This window comes from Ochlerotatus camptorhynchus, unplaced genomic scaffold (assembly GCF_037179485.1).
Source record: "Ochlerotatus camptorhynchus isolate MF236.1 unplaced genomic scaffold, CSIRO-AGI_Acam_v1.1 ptg000099l, whole genome shotgun sequence".
Classification (NCBI taxonomy): Eukaryota; Metazoa; Arthropoda; class Insecta; order Diptera; family Culicidae; genus Ochlerotatus; species Ochlerotatus camptorhynchus.
Genome location: NW_027040589.1, coordinates 153,841 through 179,631, shown reverse-complemented (window position 1 = coordinate 179,631; position 25,791 = coordinate 153,841). Strand labels below are relative to the sequence as shown.

At 42.3% G+C, this 25,791-nt stretch overlaps 2 protein-coding genes across 2 annotated transcripts in view; both read right to left on the bottom strand.

The window, feature by feature from the left end:
- Positions 1–18,378, bottom strand: part of LOC135698968 (latrophilin-like protein LAT-2) — a 260,484-nt gene extending 242,106 nt beyond the window's left edge. Inside the window, exon 1 of the mRNA XM_065219136.1 lies at positions 17,684–18,378. The gene's annotated coding sequence lies outside the window, so the exon portion shown is untranslated. The remainder of the gene's footprint in view (positions 1–17,683) is intronic.
- Positions 18,379–21,172: 2,794 nt separating this feature from the next.
- LOC135698930 (uncharacterized) lies at positions 21,173–24,304 on the bottom strand. The gene is made up of 2 exons (XM_065219082.1): positions 23,515–24,304; positions 21,173–23,352 (listed from the first exon to the last, which is right to left on the bottom strand). The coding sequence occupies exons 1-2, from the start codon at positions 24,302–24,304 to the stop codon at positions 21,173–21,175; spliced, it is 2,970 nt and encodes a 989-aa protein (XP_065075154.1).
- Positions 24,305–25,791: the final 1,487 nt, after the last annotated feature.

Sequence of the window (25,791 nt, the reverse complement as noted above, 5' to 3'; positions counted from 1 at the left end):
GATTTTATTGATCTATATTCTATCCAAAATTTTGTTTGAAATGAATCGTGCTTTATTTGAATGAACTATGTTTTTTTCTGTGTGTAATTAACATTGACAAGATTCTCTTCGTCAACTTTCTCATTGTATCCCCTCGATCATGTAAAGACATTCCGAGGTATTTTCAGCACACAGATCGATAAAAGATGTTTTTATCTAGCATCTAATATGACAAACACAACAAGAAACGGTTATGTGTTCAAGTTATTAACGAAAGAGAAAGTAGCCGAAGAAAATCAATCACTTGTTACTTAGGACCTTATGCAATGATCAGTTTGATATTATCTGATTTTTTTTTCAATGTTGTGCTGTAGCAGGTTGTACTGGCTCAATGACGTTTATATAAGGTCTGGGTCAAAGGGCATTTTGGTGTTAGTGAAATGTGCAAATGTTTAATGGTGTTCGTATTTTATTGCAATGTTTATTTTTTTACACGAAACAGCTGTTGGCAGTGATGTATTTCTATCTGATCGCAGATGTTCAGCAATGTTTACAACATTTTTGCTTCTAATACCACAGCAAGCTGCCTGTTGGCCCAGACCTCATATACTTCTTCTTCTTCTTCTTCTTCTTCGCATTTCAAGCTTATTGCTTTTCGCATATTAGCTTATTGCGTGCTCTCAACTTAGTGTTCTAGATGCACTTCCACAGTTATTAATTGAGAGCTTCCGATGTCAGTACCAATGCATGAATTTGTATATTGTGTGACAAGTACAATGATACACTATGCCCAGGGAAGTCGAGAAAATTTCCAACCCGAAAGATTCCCTCGACCGGACCGGGAATCGAACCCGCCGCCTCCGGCTTGGTAATACCGTGCCTTTACCGACTAGGCTATCTGAGGCCTACATGTCATTGGAATTGGCTATCAAAAGCAACAGCAAATGCACCGAGAAATGTTTTTTTTTTTTTTTTTTTTTTTTTTTTTTTTTTTTATTATAGTCACTTTAACGCTCTTGGGTCATTCGTGACTTGTCCGGGGGTGAGATTTGAACTCGTGACTTTGGCGTGAGAGGTATGGATGCTAACCACTACACCGGGGTCGCCCCCGAGAAATGTTAATCCAAGTGAGTTTTTAACATAAGTGAAAATCGATCATCGCCGTTACGTCCTTATGTATGCTCAGTGTCGAATTTGTAATCTGTGATAGATATGGAAGTCACTTTTTTTTCCCACCACAGAAACTCCCAGTGTTCTTATGCCGAATGATGCATGTGCGTTTACGCTGTGGAAACCTTATTTCTGATCAATCTAAGGACCACATAAAAATTTCAAGAGTACAAATATCAGCTCTCACAAAACTTATAGCAAAGAAACTGGAACTTCACGTTTGCTGCAGTGCAGTACACAAAGAGTTTCAATTTCATGAGTGTTGTCCAAGATTTGTGCCCTAGAAATCTTGAAGTGATAGGGAATCACCTGAAGAAAGCCTTACTCATATCTGATTGTAATTTAGGAACCATATGTAATTGAATATGTATTCACATTTTTAAGAAGTCCTGAATTTAACCAAGTTTTACTAAGTAGGAAATCCAAAATATGTACTTAGGACCGAAATCATAGGCTACTTCTACTATATTTTAAATCAATATCTAGAAAAATGCAAGAGAATTTCACTAGACAGCTTGACGTAGTCTACCATGCGGTCGTGTCTTATACACAACTCCACCATTTTTTCTTTCTTCGAAACATCACTTCATATTGGCAAAAGCTCTCGTCGTTTTGTGCGACGACATCGACGAGAGCTTTTTGCAATCTGAAGTGATTTCGCAGAGAAAACCATGTTTAAAATTTTTAATATCTCACTTGATCACTTTCACCGTAAGTCCTATTGGGCATTGCAACTGTGCTGAGTCAATCCTGTGAATCGATTACCGCACCCACCAACGAGTAGGTACATAATATTATTAGAGACTGCCTTGGCAACCTATGTCTAGGTGATTTCCAGAAACACTGCCAATGTAATCAAGATAGGCGCTGCTCGATTGGCTCTGGCTTTGACAGTTCGTTGGGCTCAGAAACAGCCAGTCCCCCCCTCCCCACTTATACTAGACCCTCTATAGTACCATGTGATTTATCAAAGCGTCCTGTGTTTTGGAACAGATTCCTACCAGTATTAATCGACCTTGACCCCCTTCTGGTCTGAGGGAGAAGAGAAACGCACGGAGAACATGGTGCAAACAGCTCCTAGCCGGTTGTTATCGATTCGTTTTCTCATTATTTATACATATTTACCACTTTATTTTCCGATCCACATCGTCGTTCGGAATTTGCTTCGCAAGAACAATGAGTCGTTTCATAGCCCACCCACCTTCCACCAACGCACTGCCCGCTCTTATCCGGACATCAGTCAAGCTATGTGTGATTCGTAAGCTAGGATAGAACGTTGCATGGGCTATTTTGTCGCCCGAGCAATTCCCCCGGCTAAGCCATCAGACACAAATCGACGCTACTGACGATGGCGAAGAGGAAAACATTAGGTACTTACCATCGCTCGTTTTGTGCCACCTGAACACAGTAGAGCCCTGACCGGGGGGTGGGTGAGTCTAATCGGCTTGCCCTGCTAACGTGTGGGTGTTGCTGGTTAGTCCTTGTAGTCAATATCAGGGAAGATTTACCTAGGGTACCTATGTAGTAATCGTTTTGAAGTACGATTTATTCAACGGATTTAATGTCGTTTTGCCATGAAAACAAGCGCGATAACTGTGGTGATGCAATGCTTCCAAAAGTATGTTTATATGCGTGGAAATTGTGAGTTCCTTGGTCTACCACAAATAGCAGGGTATCGTTTACTAGTTTATCTAACATGGATAGAATGGTGAAGACTGGCTCTTTTTCTAATCCTTCAAAGTGACCGGGTGGTGTTTTAATGCACCTGTGGAGGGTCGATGAGCCTCAGCGATCCCAACACCGAAGCTTTCTCACGAAACGCAATGATGCATGATTCATCCCAGCGAATCGTAATGTACTTCCTGGTAGTTTGGTATTGGAATAGATTTAAACTTATCAACCCATCCGACTTACTCTCGAATTTCGGGATCTTTCCCACGTTTCACATTGTTGAAATTGTTTTCCACTTCCTGATAGTTTGTAAAAAGCAACGACATTCAGCGAGGGTGAGGGGCGTGGGTACGAAAAACTTCTCAGACGAAACTGTAACCAAAACGGTAATCGACTCTTGAATCACACGAAGGGAAAGTTTCCAACCATTTCCAATGCATTGCAAAAACCGAAAGATGTACGATGTAGGTAAGTAACGCAAAGGCCAGACTTTTGCTCACCTTTCCTGTTCGGAAACGACTTTTCCCTTTTCTCTCCGAGCAAGTTTTCAATCGTTTTCTTGGACTTTTGCCCCGCCTCACCTCTGGAAGATAAGAAATGTGGTGTGGGTGGCCAAAAGGTCAGCAGGATTTTTTTTGCTTGCCTCGGAACTGATTTTTATACCTAAGTCGTCGAAAGTTGGTAATTCCAAGTAGGAGGGCCGGGAGGTTGAACAGTGGACTGTCAATCTTACGATGATGGCTCGACGGTTTCGGGTAGGAATGTTGGAAAGTTGTTTTGGAAGGTTGAACAATTGACCGCTTCATTGAATAGGTCCACACGCAAAACAAATGGCATGGACATCAATGGTGAGGGTCGATTTCATACATCCTCTGCATGTTTTCTTACACGCTATTTCAGAACTACCCAAATTTGGGTAGTTTCCACCCAGATCGGTCAAAACTGAACCTACGCAAAAATGGGTAAACTATGTTGGGAGTGACAAGTTGACAAATGGACAACATTGACATAAATCCGAACGACTTTGTTCATTTGTCAACTAAATTACGCAATCTACAACTCCATTTTATAACGGCGCCGGTGGTGTATTAATAAGCGTGATTACCTCTCACCCCAGCAGGCCTGGGTTCAATCCCAGTCGGCGCCGCCGGGATGTTCTGAGGCATAACATCTCTGATCACGCCTTCCTTCGGATGGCAAGTAAAGCCGTTGGTCCCCGGTTCATGAGTTGATGGGTCGATAGGTAGGGTTCAGGTGTGGGAGCTGCCTTCCTGGCGTCGGTAGCATTGGTGCTCAACACAGAAAACAACATCGACTGTAAACAAATCAAGAGAGAAAAATAATTCTGGACCACCCTTTTTGCTACTTTCACGAAAATAAAGAAATTTCTACAAACCTAATTCTACCGGTTTGGGAATTCAGTCGTAAAGTTTTAAATTGTCAAACTTTGCCGGCCGCCCAGCCAGCCGTTCAAAGTCCCATCCATTTTTCCGTGTGCTCAGGTGCTTCCATGTGCCGTGATTTTATTGCCCACATAACTCTTTTTGTGGAAAAATGATAATCTTCTGAATCTGGTATAACCCAGCTGGAACGGGAGTCACGAGTGCTACAGTGGAAAACTTTATCTTTCCTCTTACTGTGTGTGCCGGAGCTGCTGGTAACACAAATGCAATGCATGCTTCTAGGGTCTCATCACAAATACGAGTTCTCTAGACCGGATAAATCAATTTTGAATAAATTGTGATCAGTAAAATACTTCAGGATGGCATTATTAACCAGTCAAGCATCTCGTATGCATGCTGCAAATGCACAAATTGAGCCGTACATCCAAGCAGATGAATCAGCTGGGTGATGTGTGTTATTATCACTATCATTATTTCAAATACAAAAACTTTACCCGCCCAAATGAGCGAGGTTCAATGCTAGTAGAAGAACAAACTCTCCCGGACCATTATTTCTGTTACTAGGGTAGGTGTTCCAATTATGACCATAATTGAAAAACACCACAATAGGAACGTATGTCCATAACTGGTAGTCATTTACCATACACAGTGGCAGGGAACCGATGTAGGGTATCCGTATGAGTGCCCTGTGGACGCGTTTCATGCTCCATTTTCATTTTTGCCGCGATGATTTCGTGAAAACCTTGCAGAGGATGTAAAATAAGCAATGCACTGGAAAATGAATGGTCAAAGTTCGAGACCAGCGCAGTGGACGGTTTGGTTGGTGAATAATAAGCGTGAGAATTTGAGCTTCCACATAACATGGTCTGAGAATTTATAAGTCATGGCTGTTGGCCAGATTTGGAGAGCAAAAAAAATGCTTTTCTTGGAAAGGTTGATTCTGTGACTCCACCGAAATTTACCTCACCTGTATCAAAATTGTAATACGTTGTGAATGTTTCAGTCTAAAATTTTCTGAAATAATTTCCCACGAATGCAACGACACTGAACAGTTGATTCTATTTTCACCTAATGCGAATTCCGCATTTTTGTTCGTTTCACTTCTGGTACACGAGCTCCAGGTTGGTGATATTGTGGTGCACCTTTCCGTTTGTTTGCTTTTTTTACGGGTGACGATGCGGTTCGAGATTATTTCAGTTCAAAACACTTGTGTTGTTGTTTCTTCGTAGCAATTGGGAATCGAGAACAGACGAGACTTCCAAAGCTTGCGTTATTTATTTACCTGTGTGTTTTAGAATTGAGAGAGATAACATTCAATAGACGTTGTTAAGAAGCAGTAGTTTGGTGAATTCCATAGGGGATCGTAAAAAACGAACATGCAAAAAGTTTGGTTCTAATTCTTAATATGCTGATGCAAACTTTCAACGATCGCAGAACGATCAAGTGTCGCTAAAGTCAAGATTTCCTTAAACTTTTCATGCTGTTTTAGTAACATTAAGTAGCGATATCCCTCCATTTATGCGGTGGGTGGAACCGTCTACCCATCGCTGTTTCTCGGCTGTCCTTCAACCAATTACGCTGATTTTTTGTATGTGATTAGTGTCAACCTTAAACTAGCTATCTCATCTCAATTGGTTTGAAGGACAGGCGAGAAATATTAGAGGGAGGATGATACCATCCACCGCACTGGCTCTTTGAAAAGTACACTTCAAGTCTCCCCTCAAGAACCTTGATGTGGTGAACGACGATGAATGGCTGGCTAGCGCAGTCACGAGGCAGTCGCTAAGGCGGAAAGCATCATAAATTCACGACCATTAACTCCACTTTCCAATCATCCTGAAGATCTCTCCGTGCTCACCCCTGTGGTGAACCAGCCTTCACAAGCCAGACTGCTCAAGGATGTTGGCAGTCAAGCCGGAATTCATCGTTGTGCAACAACAGAATAATTCTGCGCTACTACGTTTGCTACCGAATCAAGAAAACTCAGATGGCACCACAGTATAATCGAATAGAATAGAATATTTTTTTCACGAAATTCAATTAATGGTCCCCGGTTTAGGTGACTTTTGTAGTCAATTAGTTTTTTTTTCATATTCAAAAGCTTCAAAAAATTCTGCTGGAATAGTACGATATCGATCACCGTATTTTTTTTAAAACTTTCGATCCTGATAAGCTTTGGAACAATCCGGCAACGCTGCTTCGATGCCTCCCACCTGAAATAACATAAAATTGGTTTTGAAGTTCAATACACTAGCTATTGCAGTTCTCCCGAAATGTCTCAAAAATTACCGAACCTAATAGAGGAGCACTTGACCCGTCTCAAGTTATTTAGGACCATCTTCAAAGCTGGTAAGATGTATCTGAAAATATTCCGGATTTGCTTCTTAAATGTTTCCTAAGTGTTCTTTACAATATCACATTTTTCTTTTGTGATGCCCTCAGGGCTGTAGAGGTGGAGTTGGAATCGTGGAGACGTGGAGTCTTGGAGTGAGTCGTGGAATTGTGGAGTCATGGAGTCGTGGAGTCGTGGAGTCGTTGAGTCGTGGATTCGAGGATTCGGGTAGTCATGGAGTCGTGGAGTCGTTGAGTCATGGATTCGGGGAGTCGTGGAGTCGTGGAGTCGTTGAGTCATGGATTCGGGGAGTCGTGGTGTCGTGGAGTCGTGGAGTCGTGGAGTCGTGAAGTCGTGGAATCGTGAAGTCGTGGAATCGTGGAGTCGTAGAATCGTGGAGTCGTGGAGTCAGCGTTGAAGTCGAAAAAAAAGTACCGACTCCGACTATTTTGAAAAATAAATCTAGCCTGAAACAAATCGGTGAATCAAACAGTGGTACGTTTTTCTGCTCAAGAAGCGATCCGTTGTAGTAGTGTTCCACATGGGCATTCTATGCACACTCACACTATCATAGCGTGCTGCCTATCTTAACTGCAGGCAGAAGATGCCTTCTACCGCTAGGTACGCTAGTGTTCGTCAATGAAAAGTCCGTCTGTGTGTGCGTCTTACACTTTTTTTTTACGTTGGACTACGTCTGTGATTTCTATATGGGGGTACACTTTGTGAAAACTGAAAATGGAACATGTAACAAAATTATGAAAGATTTTGAATGTTAATAACTCAGCTGCCCCTGGACCAATTTCAATAATTTTATAACCAATCGATCAGAAATATTTTTACGCATATGCATAATTTAAGACTTTATCGTTTTTAAAAATTTCACTATTGAAAATTGCATGAATGTGCAACTGTTGTTATGATAATTAAAATTATTACCGATTGCTTGCGGAAAGCGATTTCCCTAACACAGATTTCAAAGGTGAATTCCATCTGGTCTCATCAAACGGTGTTTATTCAATCACCGCGTGGTGAGTGGTGGTGTTCTCCAGTACACAACGAAAGGCTCCCTGCAAGCACCTAGCTATAAAGGCTGGCCTCAACCGCTGACCGGATTCAGTTTCAATCACCGTGTGTGGTGGTGTCCGGTCGTCGGCATCATCAGCAGCAGTGCTTTCGGTGCGTGGCGTTGAACATTGTTCTCCAGTACACAACGAAAGGATTCCTGCAAGCAGCGAACTGCAGCTCACTTTAGCATCCATAGAAGGAAGAAGCTGCACTGCTATTGATCGGAATCAATAGCTCTTTGTGAGTCGCTGTGGGCCATCTATGTCAAGCGTGTCATATTAAAGAGTATAAACAGAGAGAACCCCACTCAAATTCCTATTCCTACACAAAACACAATCTTCTGCTGCAGTTAACAAATAAGATTTATTATATAAGATCACGTAGTCCTACGTCGCCATTACGTACAACCCCATAGGGTGGTCCCTTGTAGTTTTGTAAAATTATTTATTTGTACAGGCTCAATCGAATAAACTTTACAGAGCCAAATACTTTTCATTCAAAAACATAGACTTTCATAAATCCATCTAAAGTCAGTCTTCTGCTAAATCTGTTAATCAATTTAATACCACCTCAGAATTATTTTCAAAGGTTTCTAATAGGCTTCTATTTTTGATAGAAAAAAATAAAAATATAACCATTTACCATTTATTCTTTAACTTGAATTGAAGTATTTGTAAAAAAATTATACAAAAATGGAAATTATTTTTTTCACGGTTGAAAATACATTCTCTACAATTCGTCCTTAGACACCATTCCAGTGCAATCAAAAGCTATTGAGATAGGTTTTCTCAAACATAATGAAAATACACACACCCTTTTAAAATATGATGTTTGAGTCAACATGGTCTACATAGCTACAAAAGATTCATATTCCCTCCTGCTGTAAACGAAGAGTTTTTTCAGGAAAAATTCGCATGGATCTGCTGTAGAGACTTTTTGCCGTTGGCTGTTTCGTCTCTTTTACGTAATCGATTTCGTTAAAAAATGATCAATTTTATTTTAAGTTGTGGCTTATTTAATTCGCGATTGTGACCAAATTTTTCAAAATTTTTCAATCAATATAAGCTCTGAGTAATTTTAATAAACTTTATCATCAAGCTCCCGCCTCACCGCTCGCCCCTGCCCCATTGACACTTCCGTCCCACCAGCGCTTTCGTCCTACTGGCGCCCCCATCTGGGGCTCCCACCCCACTGGAGCTCCGTCATTGTGGTCAATTTATATAAAACAAAAGCATGATCTTATATTTTAAAAATTTCAACCGGTGCTTACAAAAAATGTTTCCATATTCAATGAAAATTGGTGAACCGGTGTGATCGACTCCGTAATAAGTTGTGAAACTTTTCTCTTGAAATTTATCATTTACCTTGATAAGAGATGTGATTATGGTTGTGATACAATGTGTTGTTATGTTTCTGAATAACACAACTAAATTTAAATGAATCAAGACAAGAGTTAGTGCCCAGGTCTCAACCGCTAGAAGAAAATGGAGCATCACTTAAACTTTTTAGACTAGATGCTCCCAGACACGATGTTTTATAAGAGACGCACGGAGAGAATAAAAGTAAATCTGGTTGCGGTCGGTCAAATCGGTATTCAAACGAAGTATTTGGAATAATCATTTCTCGACAACACTGAGTGAATCCAAATATTCTGCATTGGAGGGGATATTTACAGAGCGTTTTGCAAAATTATGCAATCTGCGATTCATGCTTCGAAATCTCGTTTTATTTTTCGAATGGACGTATCTGCTTTTGAAAACAATGCATTTGCTCGTCGATTTGGCTTAATTGGTAGCTCGCACACGCATGCTAACACTACCGTGGGTGTGCTACCAATTACGCCAAACCGCCGATGCATTATTTACAAAAGCAGATACGTCCCTTTAAAAAGTAATCGAAAAATCCCTTTTTAGACATTTTTCCCCAAATTCACGTAGACCCACCCTGATCCGCAGGAAACTCCAAAGCGCTATCGAAACAGTGCATGCTTGGGCATCATCCGTAGGATTCGAACTATCACCATCCAAGAGTCAATTCTCACACCTATGCTTAGGAAAACACCTCGCGAAAAACGAATCTCCCCAAAATCGGTGGAGAAGAAATACCTTTCGGGGCCACGATCCGCGTTCTCGGAGTAAATCTAGACCGCCACATCAGTTTTCAGTTTCACTGCGACCGGATAAAAAAGCAATGCGAAAGTCGATTGAATCTTTTACGAATTATCACCAGCAAGCACACCAACAACAACCGTGACGTTGGGCTGCGTATCACGAAGGCAATCATTTGTAGCAAACTGCTCTACGGCGCCGAGCTACTGGGTAGAAATTTCGATAATGAAACCGACAAACTGGCACCAACTTTCAACCGATGCATCCACCGTCCACGCGTGTCGAGGCTGGAATGCTCCCCTTCCGATACATATTCGCAAAAGCCGTATGTTCCAAAGCCACCAGTTTCCTGGAGAAGACGACCGGTGATGACGAGGGAGTGTTCCTCCTCAAAGAGGCAAACAAGCTCCTTCAAGTATTCACTCACCAGTACCTGCCCCCAGTGTCCAGGGTCCACTGGGTCAGAGACGAAGCGTGGGACTACTCTCCTCCTAAGATCATATGGGCATTAAATAAACCAACCAAAGAAAACCTGAACCCCCACACTGTGGTCCCGCACTTTAACGAGCTCATTAGAACAACGCTGAATACGGATACGAGCTCATTTATATGGATGGTTCGAAAACAGCGAGCGAAGTCGACTGTGGCGTATTCAGCTCCAACGTAGATACAAGCAGAGGTCTTCCTAAGCCTACATCGATCTTCTCGGCTGAGGCAGCTGCCATCTTCTCATCTGTGACGGAGTCCAGTTTTTCCTGCAAGGCCATCATTACCGATTCAGCCAGTGTGCTTAAGGCCCTTGAGAGTCCGAAGAACCGACACCCGTTGGTGCAAGCAATTAGAATGGCTTCGAACAGTAACACTATCTTGACAAATTACACCGGAAACGCCTTGATCAACGTTACAGGGCCTGTGTGTATGTTTTTCGTTGCATGGGAGTGCATATTTCGTGAGAACATAACAAGAATACACCAGGTGAATAACAATAACATTCCAGCCCAGCTACCTTGATAAAAAAAATGTTCTGACTTTGTGTTCATCCAGTGATTAAAAACTTGACAGTCTTTCAGCGGCTCTGTATTTTTTTTTTAAACATTTGCTTTTTGACATTGATGTAGGGGAGTTTACGTATTCTCGGCAACCTAAGCAGCGATCATCTTTCTATAGCCTTTTTCTCTAAGGAACACACATATATGCATTATTGGTTTGTTTACAATCGTTTGCTGCTAGCTGCTCTAACAATTTCAGTCGAAAGAATTGTCAAAAACTGTTTTGAAAAGCTTCTACAAAGCTCCAATATTCTCTAGTGAGAGCGACTATTGTGGGCAACAGCTTTTTATTCGGCAACCTTTCTATTTGAGCTGCGTGTTAAACAGTTGGCTGTCATCGGCGACTAGAAATCAACAGCATTTTGTAGTGCGTGTGTTTCAATTCAAGAAAACCCTGCTAGATTGTTTTTTCTCAGTGGTAAAAATATAATCAAATTGAAGCTGAAAGTCTAAAGAATCGTTAGAATGCATTCAGCGAAGTGTTTTCGTAAGAAAATCCAGTGAAATTAGCGTTTAAATTTGGGATGCCGAAAATAGTCTGTCATGCCGAAGTTGTCGTTTCCCCTAAATTTAAAAAAGTAATCTCAAAAGATTTCAATTGCGTTTTATTTGCATTCCAAAAGTCAAAGAGCATCCAATTGCACTTTTCATACGCAAATTTAATTATGTTTTTTTTTTATCTAAAAAGTTAAATATCAACCGCCATCACTATACTCCTCACGCTTTCCTCGCGAAGCGCTCGTGTTTATTTAAATTGCTCGACGCGTTTGATGGTTCAATTGGAATTTTTGTTTTCTTCATTCTTCGCGCGTCTCTTATTAAACATCGTCTCTGGATGCTCCCAACGACCAACGATTTATAAATAACGAAATGTACAGTGCGACATGTCCACGTTTCATCAAATTATTTAATTCTGAAGCATCGTGTTTAAATCTTGAATTTAAACAGGTCAGATTTTTCTAAATCATCTTGCAGGGTGTCGACTCAACGAAGAAAACAAAATTCCCTGATATTCCCTGATTTTCCAGTAATTAAAAAAAAAATTACAGGTGCAGTACCTACCCAGTTTTAGCAACACAACCCCATCAGGTATAACTTTCCTCATAATATTTTAGTGCTGTGTCGTTTATTCATGAAAGACGACACGGACCTCTAACCTAGTCCAGTACAATTTCAACTTAAATAAAGCATTTCATACATTTTATAGAATGTAAAAAAGACAGAAATCTCGTGTTGCCAAAAACTGAAATGATCCGCATTCTAACCTAGGAGCATAAATTCATCCAAATCTCCTTCATCTTCATGGTGACCAGCAAATCTCGATTAGCAATTGTACCGGTTATCTCCCGGAATTTTGGAAATTATCGCGGTTTAGGTATTTTAATTAAGCACAAAACTGAATGCGATTAAGCCGAAGGTTAAATGGGTAATTTCTAAGAAAGCAACACCTTTGCTGGATCTTGAATTTGGATTTGCGACAGGTTCGAAGTCTTCACAATTTGTGTATGAAAATTTCGCTCAAAACTTTACAGGCTTTTATTTGATTGTTCTCAAGCCTTTCCTTTTGATTAAGTTCCTTTCATATAGATCTTATCCAGAATTCTTCTAAAACAAATTTGAAATTCTCTCTGGAAATCCCTTGATATTTTTATAATAGTACAGAAATTCTCTGTAGAACACACCAAAAAATTCTTAAAATTCATCTTTTTTTTCGAATTTTAAACTTTTTCTAAAAATTCAGAAGAGTTTAATTTTTTTTTAATTTTCTTGAAATTCTCCGTAGAATTCACCTCAGACTAACAATTGAAAAAGGCTTATTAGCTTTTGTGAACAAAACTTGTGATCCCCCTTCCCTGCCAACACCATCTGGCAGGCGAAATTCTCCCACCGAGAATTTTCTCCAAATTTTGCTCAGAGTTATCTTGGAGTTCTCCTCTAAATTCGTCCGAAATTTGCATGGAGGTCTCATTAACATTCTCTAGAAATTCCTTTCGCAATGCACTTGGCATTATACTCGGACTATCCTTACAGATCTTCACCTACCGTGATAATGTTTGCACCATCGTACTACTAAGGTTCCCGTTTCACCTGTGCATACAAATGCCTTGGTTTTCTTTGCATGCACGTAACCTATAGCTCATACCGTAGTAGGCTGTGTATAAAAGAAAATGATTTGCTTAGTTTGACAGTTGCACCATGACGAAGTGGCAGCGTATTCGTGATTTGTCCCACGCGCAAATGTCGCAAAAAGACATTTCAATCGCCGGGGGAGTGTCCCGGTGGACCGTCAAAAGGGTTTTAGACCGAGTAAAGAAAGGACAACTATCCGCGAAGGTGGCCACAGGTCGTCCGAGGTCAGCTCGGGTTCCGATGGTTATCGCTGCTATCAAAAGGAAGATTCGGGTGAATCCAGTGCGTTCAATAAGGAAAATGGCAAAGGAACACGGGATCAGTGACTTTACGGCACGGAAGATCGTAAAGGAAGATTGCGAGGCGAAGTCGAGGGCATTGAAAAAAAATCTCACATGATTACCAACAGCATCCGGGAGCTACGAACGATGCAAGAAAATCTTGAACTTCCTTAAGCGAAAAAATCCGGTAATCCTGTTCACCGACGAGAGCATGTTTACCGTTGATCCCGTATCAAATTCCAGAACCGACCGGTATATTAGTTCTCTTCCGGTCAAAGAAGTGGCCGGCGAGCACAAAAACGTCTATCTGCTAACGTCCTGCTAGCGTTATGGTGTTTGGATTGGTGGCTTCCGATGGCGCAAAAAATGGACCCGGTGCTCATTCCAGAAGGCGACAAGGTCAACACGGAGGTCTACATTGGGATATTAAGTAAGTATGTTCATCCGTGGATCAAAGAACAGTACGGTCCGAAGCCAAATGTTGTATTTCAACAAGATGGGGCTCCGTGCCACACCTCGAACCGCACTCAGAAGTGGTTGCAGGAACATCTTCCGTTCTGGGTGAAGGATATGTGGCCGCCACCCAGCCCGATCTTAATCCGCATGGATTACTCAATATCGCGCGTCATGAAGGCCAAGGCCTGTTCTAAACGCCACCCGAGTACAGCAAGCCTCAGACAAACATTGACCCGTACCTGGAGATAAATGGATCCAGACTACATTATTAGAAGCTGCCGTGCATTCCGGAAGCGTATGGAGGTCGTAATTGCAGCAAGTGGAAACTCGATCGATGATTAACATAGTTTAAGACTCTGAGAAACATCCCCCTTTGAATAAATAAAAAACTCGAAAACGAAATTTTCGAGAATTTTTTTAATTTTGACATTGCTTGATGGTGCAAACATTATCACGCATACGGTAATTAATTTTAGAATTGTACCCTCAAAATTCACGTTCCTTGGTATTTTTCAAGAATCCTGTAATTCTCTTCACTCTTGGGAGATCCAGTAAAAACTCTCCTAGAGGTTTTCCTAAAGCTCCCTAGACAATATTCTGAAATACCTCTAGAATTCATTCTAAAATCTGCTCAAATTTGTTTTGGTAAAAAATTCTAAAATTCTCTTAATAGTTCTTCAAAGTGACTGTAGTTATCCTTAAAATCTAGACCAGTCCAAGGGTCTTGAAAGCTTATTGTTTTCGAAGAGAAGACGAGGTATATATTTTCAGATTTGTCAACTAAATTCATGGGATTTTCCCGGTTTTCCCGGTTCACTGGGCACTCTGCATTTCACACATGAAACACTTGTTTTAATGCCAATATATTTGTTTCGCTTTGAGCACATTTTGAGACCCAGCTCCGTAAGAAAATCATTCCGGATAATATGCTTAACCAAAAGCTTATTCGCAGGCGGATTCCTCCGGTGGGAAATAGTAAAAACAACGGTTTCATCTCCAAAATTCTGTAAGGTAATTCCATCTAAATTGCAATAGCAGCAGCATTACCATACTAAAACTTTATTGTGAAGCTAATTTTACGAGCTAACCAGGTTTATAACGAAGACCTAGAATACTTAATAAAACCACTCTATGCTGTCAAAGCAATTCTTGTCTACGTATCTTTGAATCACTATTCAATCATAAAAGTGCTACTCCAAGCAATACAAAAAAAAAACCCCAAGCAAGAACATTATCCTAATTCTCATTTAGTTAGTTCTCTGAGCTAATCAAGCTGTTAAGAACACAATAAGGAACAAGAACTAGAAGAATTCAGAAAAAAAAATCATTATCTTCTCTTAAGCTGGGTTTAGACTAATCAAGTCAATTGAATTTAATTGGCTTGAAAAGTTGAGCCTGTTTCAACTTTTTTTCAATTCAAGTGAGTTGATCAAGTCAGTTGAATGGCATGGTTTACACGTTCATTTCGCGTTCAAGTCAGTTGAATTCAACTGACTTGATCAATTGACTTGCCCTGTCAAATATGCCATTTAACTAACTTGAATTGAAAAAAGTTGAACCAAGCTCAACTTTTCAAGCCAATTGAATTCAACTGAGTTAAACAATGAGTTGCCTTGTCTAAGCCCAGCTTAACGCTTAACATTTTTTGCATTTACTCTAAAGCGCTCTAATGTGCTCAGGGGATTGATTTTTGTTGGACACAGCTGGATCGAGCAGACGCAGAATCTACTTGAAGGTTAAATTTTGCCAGACTCTTTTAGGTATAACATCTATTAACAGATGCACCTTCATATAAGCAGCTTAATTTTGCAACAACTAACAATGTCTGAACGGAACCTAACTGAATTTTTATCTCGGTTCAACTCAGGAATGTGACAACACCCTGTGGGAGTTGAATTTATAATAGGCTCAAAATCATCGAAATACCCTTTTATTTGAGTAAATTTAGCTCCACTTGCAAAACTGCAGCATCAAGCATTGAACAACCACAACTTCGCAACTTAATTTAAAATTTGAAACTGAAAACCATCCTCAAGCTACAACCATTAATTAAGTTGTTTGAAACTAACGAAGTCAGCCATACTTATTCATGTGTTTCTGTTATAAAGAAATATTTCGCTGACTTTTAATGAAATTCCCTGACAATCCCGGATTTTCCAGGTCCAAAAAGGAATTCCCTGATATTCCCAGATTTTCCAGGTTTTTTTTCAGGTAGTCTTGCCCCTTAAAAGCTACACAGTTGGCCTAGCCGTTTTGATATATTTTGCGCATCTATGATGTCGGAGTCAGAGTCGATTATTTTCAAATCAAAGGAACCGAAGTCGGTGTTGGTCGGTGTAGATTCAACTCCACAGCTCGAAACAGAACCGTTTGTTGCCAAAAATAGAGCACTACCGTCTAGTTTGTACCTAAAATTAGAAGTGCAATCTTTGCTTGTAAAATCACGCTGAGACTGAAATCAAAAACAACCAAACCAGCTGTATCAGGGTTGGACACAAACTGTTGCAATAAATAAGCATAGTTGTTCCCTGATGCGATGAGATTGAAGTATTGCTTTCAGTACATCAATTTTCAGAAGAAATATTAATCAGAATATAATGTATTTGTTTTAGAAATATTTAACCGTAATACAACGCAATCCAGACAGTTAGTCCAATCTTGACACTTTTAAAAGTTAGTTAAATGTCAGTTCACATACAAAATTAATGGATTACATGAACATCATATGTAAGGGTGGATTTTCTACATACTTTGCATAAGTTTCTAACAAGGGACAGCCTTGGGGGTTGTACGCAATGGTGACGTAGGACTACGTGGTCTTATATAATAAATGTTATTTGTTAACTGCAGCAGGAGATTGTATTTTGGGTAGGAATAGGATTTGAGCGGGGTTCTCTCTGTTTATACTCTTTAGTATGACGCGCTTGGCATAGATGGCCCACAGCAACCCACGAAGAGCTACTGATTCCGATCAATAGTGATGCGGCTTCTTCCACCTTCTATGGTTGCAGCTCGCTGCCTGTAGGCAGCCTTTCGTTGTACACTGGAGAACAAAGTTCAACGCAACGAGTCGAAAGCACTGCTGCTGATGATGCCAACGACCGGACACCACCACACACGGTGATTGAAACTGAATCCGATCAGCGGTTGAGCGCAGCCTTGATAGCTAGCTGCTTTCGGGAGCCTTTCGTTGTGTACTGGAGAACACCACCACTCACCACGCGGTGATTGAATAAACACCGTTTGATGAGACCGGATGGAATTCAACTTTGAAATCTGTGTTAGGGAAATCGCTTTTTGCAGGCAATCGGTGATAATTTTAAAAATCATAGCAACAGTTGCACATTCGTATCAACAGTGACATTTTGAAGAAAAAAGTCTTAATTTGGCAGATGCGCAGAAATATATCTGATCGATTGGTGGTAAAATTATTGTAATTGGTCCAGGGGCAGCTGAGTTATTAACATTCAAAATCTTTCATAATTTCGATACATATTACATTTTCAATTTCCACAAAGTGTACCCCCATACAGATATGACAGACGTAGCACTAAGTCAAAAAAAAAAAATTACGGCACTACTTACAAAGGACTGTAGATTGAATATTTTCGTATGAAACCTTCACGAGATGATTTTCTAACTGGCAGTGTGGATTTTGGGAGGCAAATTTCGTTCAAAAATATTGCAACCAATTCCTTTCAACGTGTTCATTCACTTTCTTCAATCCAAGAGAAACTGTTTCCACTTGCCACTACCACTGACAGAAAAAAATTATTCCGAAACTGCGCTGCTTGTTTGAAAGATTTTCTATCTCTCCGTCTCTGGCTTAAACCAGCATCCAAAACCAACAGCCAAACAACAGCTAAAGGAAAAATGCTTATTTCCGGAAGCTACTCGTTAGACAGCAGCCTTATCCTTCTCTCCGAAAACCCATCAATTGCTCAAGAAATCAAACCGAAAAAGATTACTATGCTAATCGACTTCAGCTTGGAATTCACCGAACCAAGTCGAAAGCGGTTAATGGTTACAATTTAGGTACCTTATTTACACCAAATTTCACTCGAATAGCTCCGTTGCCAGGGGTTCACCTTTTCTCAACTCTATGCTACTGTGTTGATGCTGCTGTTGTTGTCGTCGTCGTCGTTCACTAGCGATAATATAAATAAAGACCCTTTTTCCAACGGGCCAATAGCAACGGGCAAGGTCCGTTTCCAAACTATAGCACACCTTGCGTTTTGTTTTCACTTTATTTTTCCCCGATTTGCACTTTCGTCAGAGCCAATAATGAAGTTGCTCAACTTCCACCGAAAGCCGAATCTTTCCAACTCACACTAATTCACTAATTATACTGATATGATAATTTACTTCTCGACTAGCACACGCATCCCTCTGTGAAGCATACAGACTTAACCGAGACGAATACGGGAGGACGACAAAAAGCACGCACCAAAAATCGAATTCAGGCTAAACACTGCCCAGCCTCCCCCCGGGCGCGTCTACCACTAAACGAACAGACGATTTTCTTCTGAATCAGCCACCCAAAGCATCGCCTCCCATCCCGTCCTCAACAACCGTGTGCCCCATTCCGATTCACCAAAACGCACACAACTTCACAACATCAACGGTCCGAATGCGCGGATTCGGTTAGCAAAATCTCCCGGATGATTCGATTAAAGTCACCGTCGGATTCCGTCAGCGCTGCGTTGGTTCCCCCGGGGGATGATGATGCACGTGTACAAGTTGACCGACAACTGAGCGTTGTCGCGGTGGGTTGAAATGTTTTATTCGTTCCGTTGCCGGGGATGAACGCACTGGACGAAAGATCCTTCTTGCCTGACGGCAAATCGACTATGGGGAAAGGCGGGGAAGGCCCACTGTTCGTGGAGTTTGCGCATCACACCACGAGGGTGGGGAATCGTGGTTCACGATGAACGGGAAACACGTGAAGAAAGGTCAGTCATCGTGGAGTTGTTTGTAGAACCACATGTTGTTATCCAGACGGGTTTCGAACGGTGTTGACAAGTTTAGCAATGCAGCGGTTTGTTGTTGTTGTTGTTGTTGCCGCATGGTTCGAAGACGATCAAAGCTTGCGGTCAACGGCATCTTCCAAAGTTGCTAGTGGAGAGCTTCCTTATGTCCGACACCGGTGTAGTGTAGGCAGCAATAAGCGCGAGTCATTGACAGCTCATCATCAATTGTTTGGTGCAACCGATAGGTACACCCTGATTTTCTTCGGTGTACGGTGGTGTAACACCGGTGTAGCTACACCGTAAAATCGAAAACGTGCCAAGGGAGCCAGTCCCCCTCCAGAATTTTAGTTGTTTTGTTTTATACACCGGTATTTTGCCAAGCAGCTGCGAGGTTACTTTTTATTCTTATTGAATTTTATGAATGTCTACTTTTCTTAATGTTCTAGACTAACTAGAAGAAACAATGTCGAGAATTTATATGTTATCGACAAGTAATCGATAGCATAATGAGACATCTTCAGGCTCTACAAATTGACGAACAGTTCGAGAGTTTTCTTTATCCTCATGGAACTTCGTAAAACTTCAACGACTTCTAAAAAGTTCAGGGAAAATCGTACAATTAACGAAACTTAGCAGAAATTCTGGGAACTTCATAGAGCTTCAGGAAAATTCGTAGAAACTCAGGGAGCTTAGGAAAAATTCAGAAAACTGCGTAGAAGTGGGATCTCTATTTATGTTTTAGGATCTTCGTAAGAGTTAAAAATTATTTAATTTTAGAGAACCTCATTATTGTTCAGGGATCTTCATATAACTTCAGGACAGTTTTCGAAACTTAGTTAAATTTCAAGGTACTTTGTAGATGATGGGGGGTCTTTCGAGAAGTTCAAAGATATTCAGAAATCTCCGTAGAATTAAGAGCGATGAGCAGTTCCACACAGATTCGCAAATCGTTTCGGATCCACCTTTTACGATTATGATGAAACTTTGCACAGTTGTTTGTTATTGCCCAACATGCCATTTTACATTTATGGTTCCTTAGTTTTGCACACGACTAACACTTGAAAAGGGCTTATGCAAAAATGATACGCATCAATAGAAAAACATATGTCTTACGAACGATTTTTTTTTTTTTTATTGTTTGATTGAGATGGTGTCTTAGAAGAAGTTGCGGACAAGTATTATGCCTTCCAAGAAAAAAAATATACGCTGTAAAAAATTATAATTTTTTTTACAAAAATAAATGAAAATTATCAAAAAAAAAATAAAAGTACTCAAATTGCATAGATTTTATTTTTTTTTTTTTATATTTATTTTGTAGTTTAGATAAAGTAATACTTACTGACACTGTGCACTGTGCTGAGCGAATCATAAACAAAAATGATATGAATAATTGAAAAAATATGTATTTTTCAAAAAACCACCTATAGCTATCGAATATCTTTAAAATAGTGTTAATATTAAAACACATTAAATTTACATCAAAAAAGCTAATAATGCTTAAACTGCTCAAAGTTGTTATTTTCGAGATTCTCGTTGGTTAAAATTCACTTATCGCATATTTTAAGAAATTTTCGCCTTTTTGAGATGTTTACTCAAATTGCATATCTTTTTAAAATATTTTTTTTTTTATATTTGTTTTGAAGCTTTTAGGTGAGTGGTATTCCAATCACTTTACGTTCTCATCGCATGTCTACCGGGTCTTTCCGTTGCTAGCATGTTCATATCGTCGACGAGATCTTCCTCTGATCCACTACTAGGGCTGTGTGAACCTCCGGCCGGCATCCCCGGAGTGATTCGTCGAGATTGAAGTCCTTCATGGATCGCAGTGATCTATTGTTGTACAAGCAAGTAGCCATTGCCCTTTGGAACACTAGCACCATTGGCATCGAGAAGCCATACTTCACGCTACCTGTTCGCACCCCTCCGGTGCGAATGAAAAACGATTTTCAAAAGTAGGTCTTTTGACGGACAAACTCAACTAAAATGTATTCAAAATTAACAACTATTTACATTAAACAAACTTACAATCGACAACTTACAATTTAGTTTTTCAACGCCTGCAACTCCTCAATGCCAATCTACCTTCGGCGGGCTTAGCGAGGTCCTATCAATTAATTAAATAAAAGACACTGAACAACATGTCACCTTTACATAATATTTAACTTACGGTAATTGAACAGTAATACACTAAATGAAAACATATCTGCTTCCCGCGGTACAACAGTGGCGAACAATCTATGATTTCACAATATTTAAAAATCTACAAATAAACTAACAAACTACAAATTACACAACTTACTAGGTACAATAATCGGCACAAAACATAATTAGCAACAACAAAAACACATCTATCGCGATGGAGTCTATACTCTCCTCTTTCCAGGCCAGCTGCTGGGGTAAACAAACAAAGTAGTGCGAAAGCGATGGCCGTGTTCAGTTTATCCCACTCACTATCGCACCTCTGTGTGAATACATTCATCTATGCGCCTCACTGCTACAGCGACGGCAAGAAACGTCAAAAACGGGTGCATCAAAGGGGCGCGTTCACGGTAGTTATGCTACCGCAACCCTTTCAGGCCTGACTGCAACGGCAACATTCCCCCGCCCGTAAACCCTGTGGCTGGTTCCATCAGGAACAGTACGGGGATTACTCCTTCGAAGTGACCTGCTTGACCTGAGTGCTTCGAGTGACCTGAGTGCTTCGCTACCGGTCTGACCTTCTCGCCTCTGCTTGTCTGAACGGACGCTGAACGGACTCTTCCGTCACTCCCAACGAACACCTTCTTCACCACGCCTCGCTCCCAGACGTTTCGCTTCTCTCCATCTGACACGAACACCAAATCTCCAACCGCTACTTGTCGCTGATCCACGAACCACTTAGACCTCTTGTTTAACATCGGCAGGTATTCCCTCTGCCAACGATCCCAGAATCCATCCGCCAAGAACTGTGCGCGATGGTAGCTACTACGCAACGTGTTGGCCATGTCAATGGGATTCCTCGACGGCAGACACTCGACCGATGAACGACCACGCAAAAAGTGGTTCGGCGTCAACGCTTCCTTGTCTTCCTTCACGTTGGTGGACACGTAGGTGAGTGGACGAGAGTTGATCAGGTTCTCCGCCTCGATCAGTGCCGTCTGCAGGATCTCGTCCGTCAGCTTCCGACCATCTGTGAACGTTTTTAGTGCCTCTTTCACCGAGCGCACCATTCTCTCCCACGCACCTCCCATGTGTGGGGCAGCCGGTGGGTTAAAGGTCCAACGAGTCCTCGCACCGGTAAAGGTATCCGCACATGCTAGATTTATTTCCTTCAGCAGATCTCGACTAGCACCGACAAAGTTCGTGCCGTTATCCGAAAGGATCTCGATCGGACTGCCACGCCGCTTTACAAACCTCCTGATCGCCATTTTGCACGACTCAGTCGTCAAGTTGTACGCCACCTCCAAATGTACCGCTCGCACAGTTAGGCACGTGAAAAGTGCCACCCATCGCTTTTCCTTCCTTCGGCCAATAGACACTTCCAGTGGACCAAAATAGTCTATGCCGACGTACGAAAACGGATCGACCCTCGCCGCCAAACGCTGCCCTGGTAAGGGTGCCATTCTCGGAACAATTGGCTTCGCCTTTTGAATCTTGCACCACACACAGGCTCGCATCACTTGATCTACTAGCGCTCGGAGACACGGAATGTAGAATCGCTGCCGAACTTCGTTTACAACGGTTTCTCTGCTGCTGTACCCATACTGCCGATGGTAGTGTTCTAATAACCTTCGAGTCACCACGTGGTCCTTCGGCAGAATGATCGGAAACCTCGCATCAAATGCCGCATATTCCGCCGCTTCTGTACGACCTTCCATCCGCACGACACCATCCTCATCCAGGAACGGCGCAAGACGATACAGCTTACTCGACCTCTCTAGTGACATTTCATGTACTGTCGAATCCTTGTTCTTCACCAGGGTCCTCACTTCGTCGGCAAACTCGTCTGCCTGAATTACCTTCCACAAAACTGTTTCTGCAGCCTGGTACTCCTCCTGTCGCAACGGCACATCCACGGCGGGGAACGTTGATCCTTGCTTGACACCTTTCCTAACGGCTTCGATCGGCAGCTTCTTGACGCGTCGCCGGCAGTTGGACGCGAATCGGAACACTGTTGCTAGGGTCCGCACCATTACTGTCCAACGCGAAATATGCTGCAACCTCTCCGTAAACCCCTCGGGTAACACGATGTGATGCAGCAGCACGCTCGCCCGGAGCTCTTCGGCAACTTCAACCTTTGGACGCTTTTGCTTCGGCCATTCTTCCACTCCGTGATACAGAAAATCCGGTCCATGGAACCATCGGCTTCCCGACTTGATCTCCGTTCCTTTGCCCCACTTCGTCAAATCGTCCGCTGGATTGTCCTTCGTTCCTACCCAACGCCAATCTTCTGGATTCGTAATGTTGAGGATCTCGCCAATACGATAGGCAACGAACGGCTTATACCTTCGTTGGTCCGATTTCACCCATGATACTACCGTATCCGAGTCACACCACAGGAACCGCTTCGCTACCGGAAAGGAATGGGCATCGCAGATCGACTTTGTCAATCGCGCACCGAGAACAGCCGCTTCTAGCTCCAACCGTGGTGTAGACAGGTACTGTAATGGCGCCACCTTCGCTTTGGCCTCGATGAATGCGCAGTGAACGACTTCGCCGTCCTCGAACCTGAAGTAGGCCACGCATCCATATGCCGCATCTCCAGCGTCAGTGAAAACGTGTAACTGCACCGTTTCATAGACCTTCGAGTCCAATCCACCGAGGTAACACCGTGGAACACGAATCTCATCGATTAGATGGAATAGCTGTGTCCACTGCACCCACCGCTTGTAGTGAGCTTCCGTGAGCTTCTCGACTCAACCTATGCCGCTACGCCATAAATCCTGCATTATGATCCGTCCGTGTATCAACAGCGGAGCCAGGAACTGCTTCGGATCGAACATGCTGGCAATGCACCGCAACACAATCCTCTTTGTTGGCCAAGCACCTTCCCGAATGTAGGGCTGAAGGTCTTGGCGAATCTCCGTTGAGAAAACGAAGTGATCACCTTCCGGGTCCCACAGCACTCCCAGGACTCTCTCCGTAGCGCAATGCTTGTCTACTTCTAGTGGTTTCACCACAGACTTCTCCTCTCCGAGCTGACGTAACACTTCCTGTGAGTTGGAAACCCAGTTCCGAATCTCGAACCCACCGTTGGCGTGTACACGTCGCACATCCATCGCTAGTCTCACCGCTTCCTCTACTGTATCGGCACTGTCGAAATAGTCGTCGACATAGTGCTTTCGAACGATAGCTTCGGCAGCCTCCGGATACTGCTCGGCATGTTCCCGCGCGTTCAAGTTTTTCACGTACTGTGCGGAGCAAGGCGAACAGGTCGAGCCAAAGATAACCACATCCATCACGTACGTTTCCACCGCTCCGTTCGGACCCACGAATAGGAACCGTTGTGCCTGACGGTCTTCTGCACGAACCCATGCTTGATGAAACATTTCCCTAATGTCACCTCCAAACGCCACGTTTCTCTCGCGGAATCCACTTATAACAGCTGGTAGCAACGTTATCATGTCTGGACCCTTCAACAGCTTATCGTTAAGCGACACTCCATGAGCCCTCGCTGCCGCATCCCAGACCTGCAACGGCAACACTACCATTTTGGTGAGATTTAGCAGCTATTTCTGCGTGTTTACTGCTTTGTTGAATTACGCGGACACAGACACGTGGACGATTCGAGGAAGTTCTAACCCTGTGACGTCACCATCCTTGATGGTCCTGGCTTCATTCAACGACGCAGAGTAGTTCGAGAGAAGGAGCGTTTCAATAAATACAAGGCAAATAATTGCATTCTAGAAGGTAATTACCGCTCCATTCTTTTATTTTCTTCTTGTCCGAGCTACCTGGTCTCAATTATAGATTTGGAGTCGTCACCCAACCAACATGTCCGCCGCTAAAAGGAAACTACGACTCCTGAAGACGAGACGTCGCAGCATCCTGACATCTTTCTCACTCATCAAGAATTTCGTCGAATCTTACCAGGAGGAGAGAGACAGAGCCGAGATACCCGTACGCTTGGAAGCGGTTTTGTCGCTGTGGACGGAGTTTAATAAGGTACAATTAGATTTAGAGACTTGTGACGAGTCCTCTGATGCTGTAGAACAATACCTCAAAGAAAGAGCAGAATTTGAAACACACTTCTACAAAGTTAAGGGTTTTCTTCTGCAACACTGCCATATCCCTGCTGTGAATACGCCCACTTCCGCCCCCCACACTGCCCGACGTTAAGGTACCGGTGTTTACTGGCAACTATGAGAGCTTCATGACTTGTTCGCATCGCTTGTCCACTCTTCGTCGGAATTTTCCAGCATTCAAAAATTTTATTACCTTCGGTCGTCACTAGCTGGGGAGGCACTTAAGTTGATCGAAGCTATACCGATTAGTGGCATTAATTATCCCGTTGCATGGAATTTACTGATCGAGCATTTTCAAAACCTGAAGGTTCTAAAGCGCAATTATGTTCAGGCATTGTTCGATTTTCCGATCATACGTCGAGAGTCCTCTGCTGAGCTGCATTCATTGGTCGAGAAGTTTGAAGCGAACGTTAGAGTGCTGAAGCAGCTTTGAGAGGGCACCGAACATTGGGATATACTGTTGATACATTTTCTCACGAGCCGTCTCGATCCTGTGACTCGACGTGACTGGGAAGAATTTTCTGCTACTCGTGACGACGTTGCCTTCAAGGACTTCATCCAACGAAGAGTGAACGTTCTGCTGCAAGTGTCTTCCAAGCAAACTGATCCTCAACTATCTCAGCCACTTCGAAAACCACCGAACCCTCGTGTTGGTAGTCATGGAGCCTTCCAGGAGAATCGACGAAAGTGCTTCTTCTGTCCGGAAGAACATCCAATCTACCAGTGCAACATCTTTAGTCGCATGCCGGTTGAGGAGAAGGAGAAACTTATCATGCGACATCAGCTGTGTCGCAACTGTTTTCGAAAAGGTCACATGGCACGTGACTGTCCTTCGGAGAATTGTTGCAGAAAGTGCAGATCCCGTCATCACACTCAATTGTGCACCAACACATCGAACGCTGGAAGGTCATCACACGCTGCAGCAGCAACAACGAACAATAATCGAAATTCGA

Bases quoted from the DNA above. Each gene is read 5' to 3' on its own strand.
- LOC135698930 (XM_065219082.1), bottom strand. From the start codon at position 24,304: ATGGTAGTGTTGCCGTTGCAGGTCTGGGATGCGGCAGCGAGGGCTCAT. The intron at 23,353-23,514 runs GTTGAGTCGAGA...CTGACGCTGGAG, and splicing joins TTTATGGCGTAGCGGCATAG to ATGCGGCATATGGATGCGTG.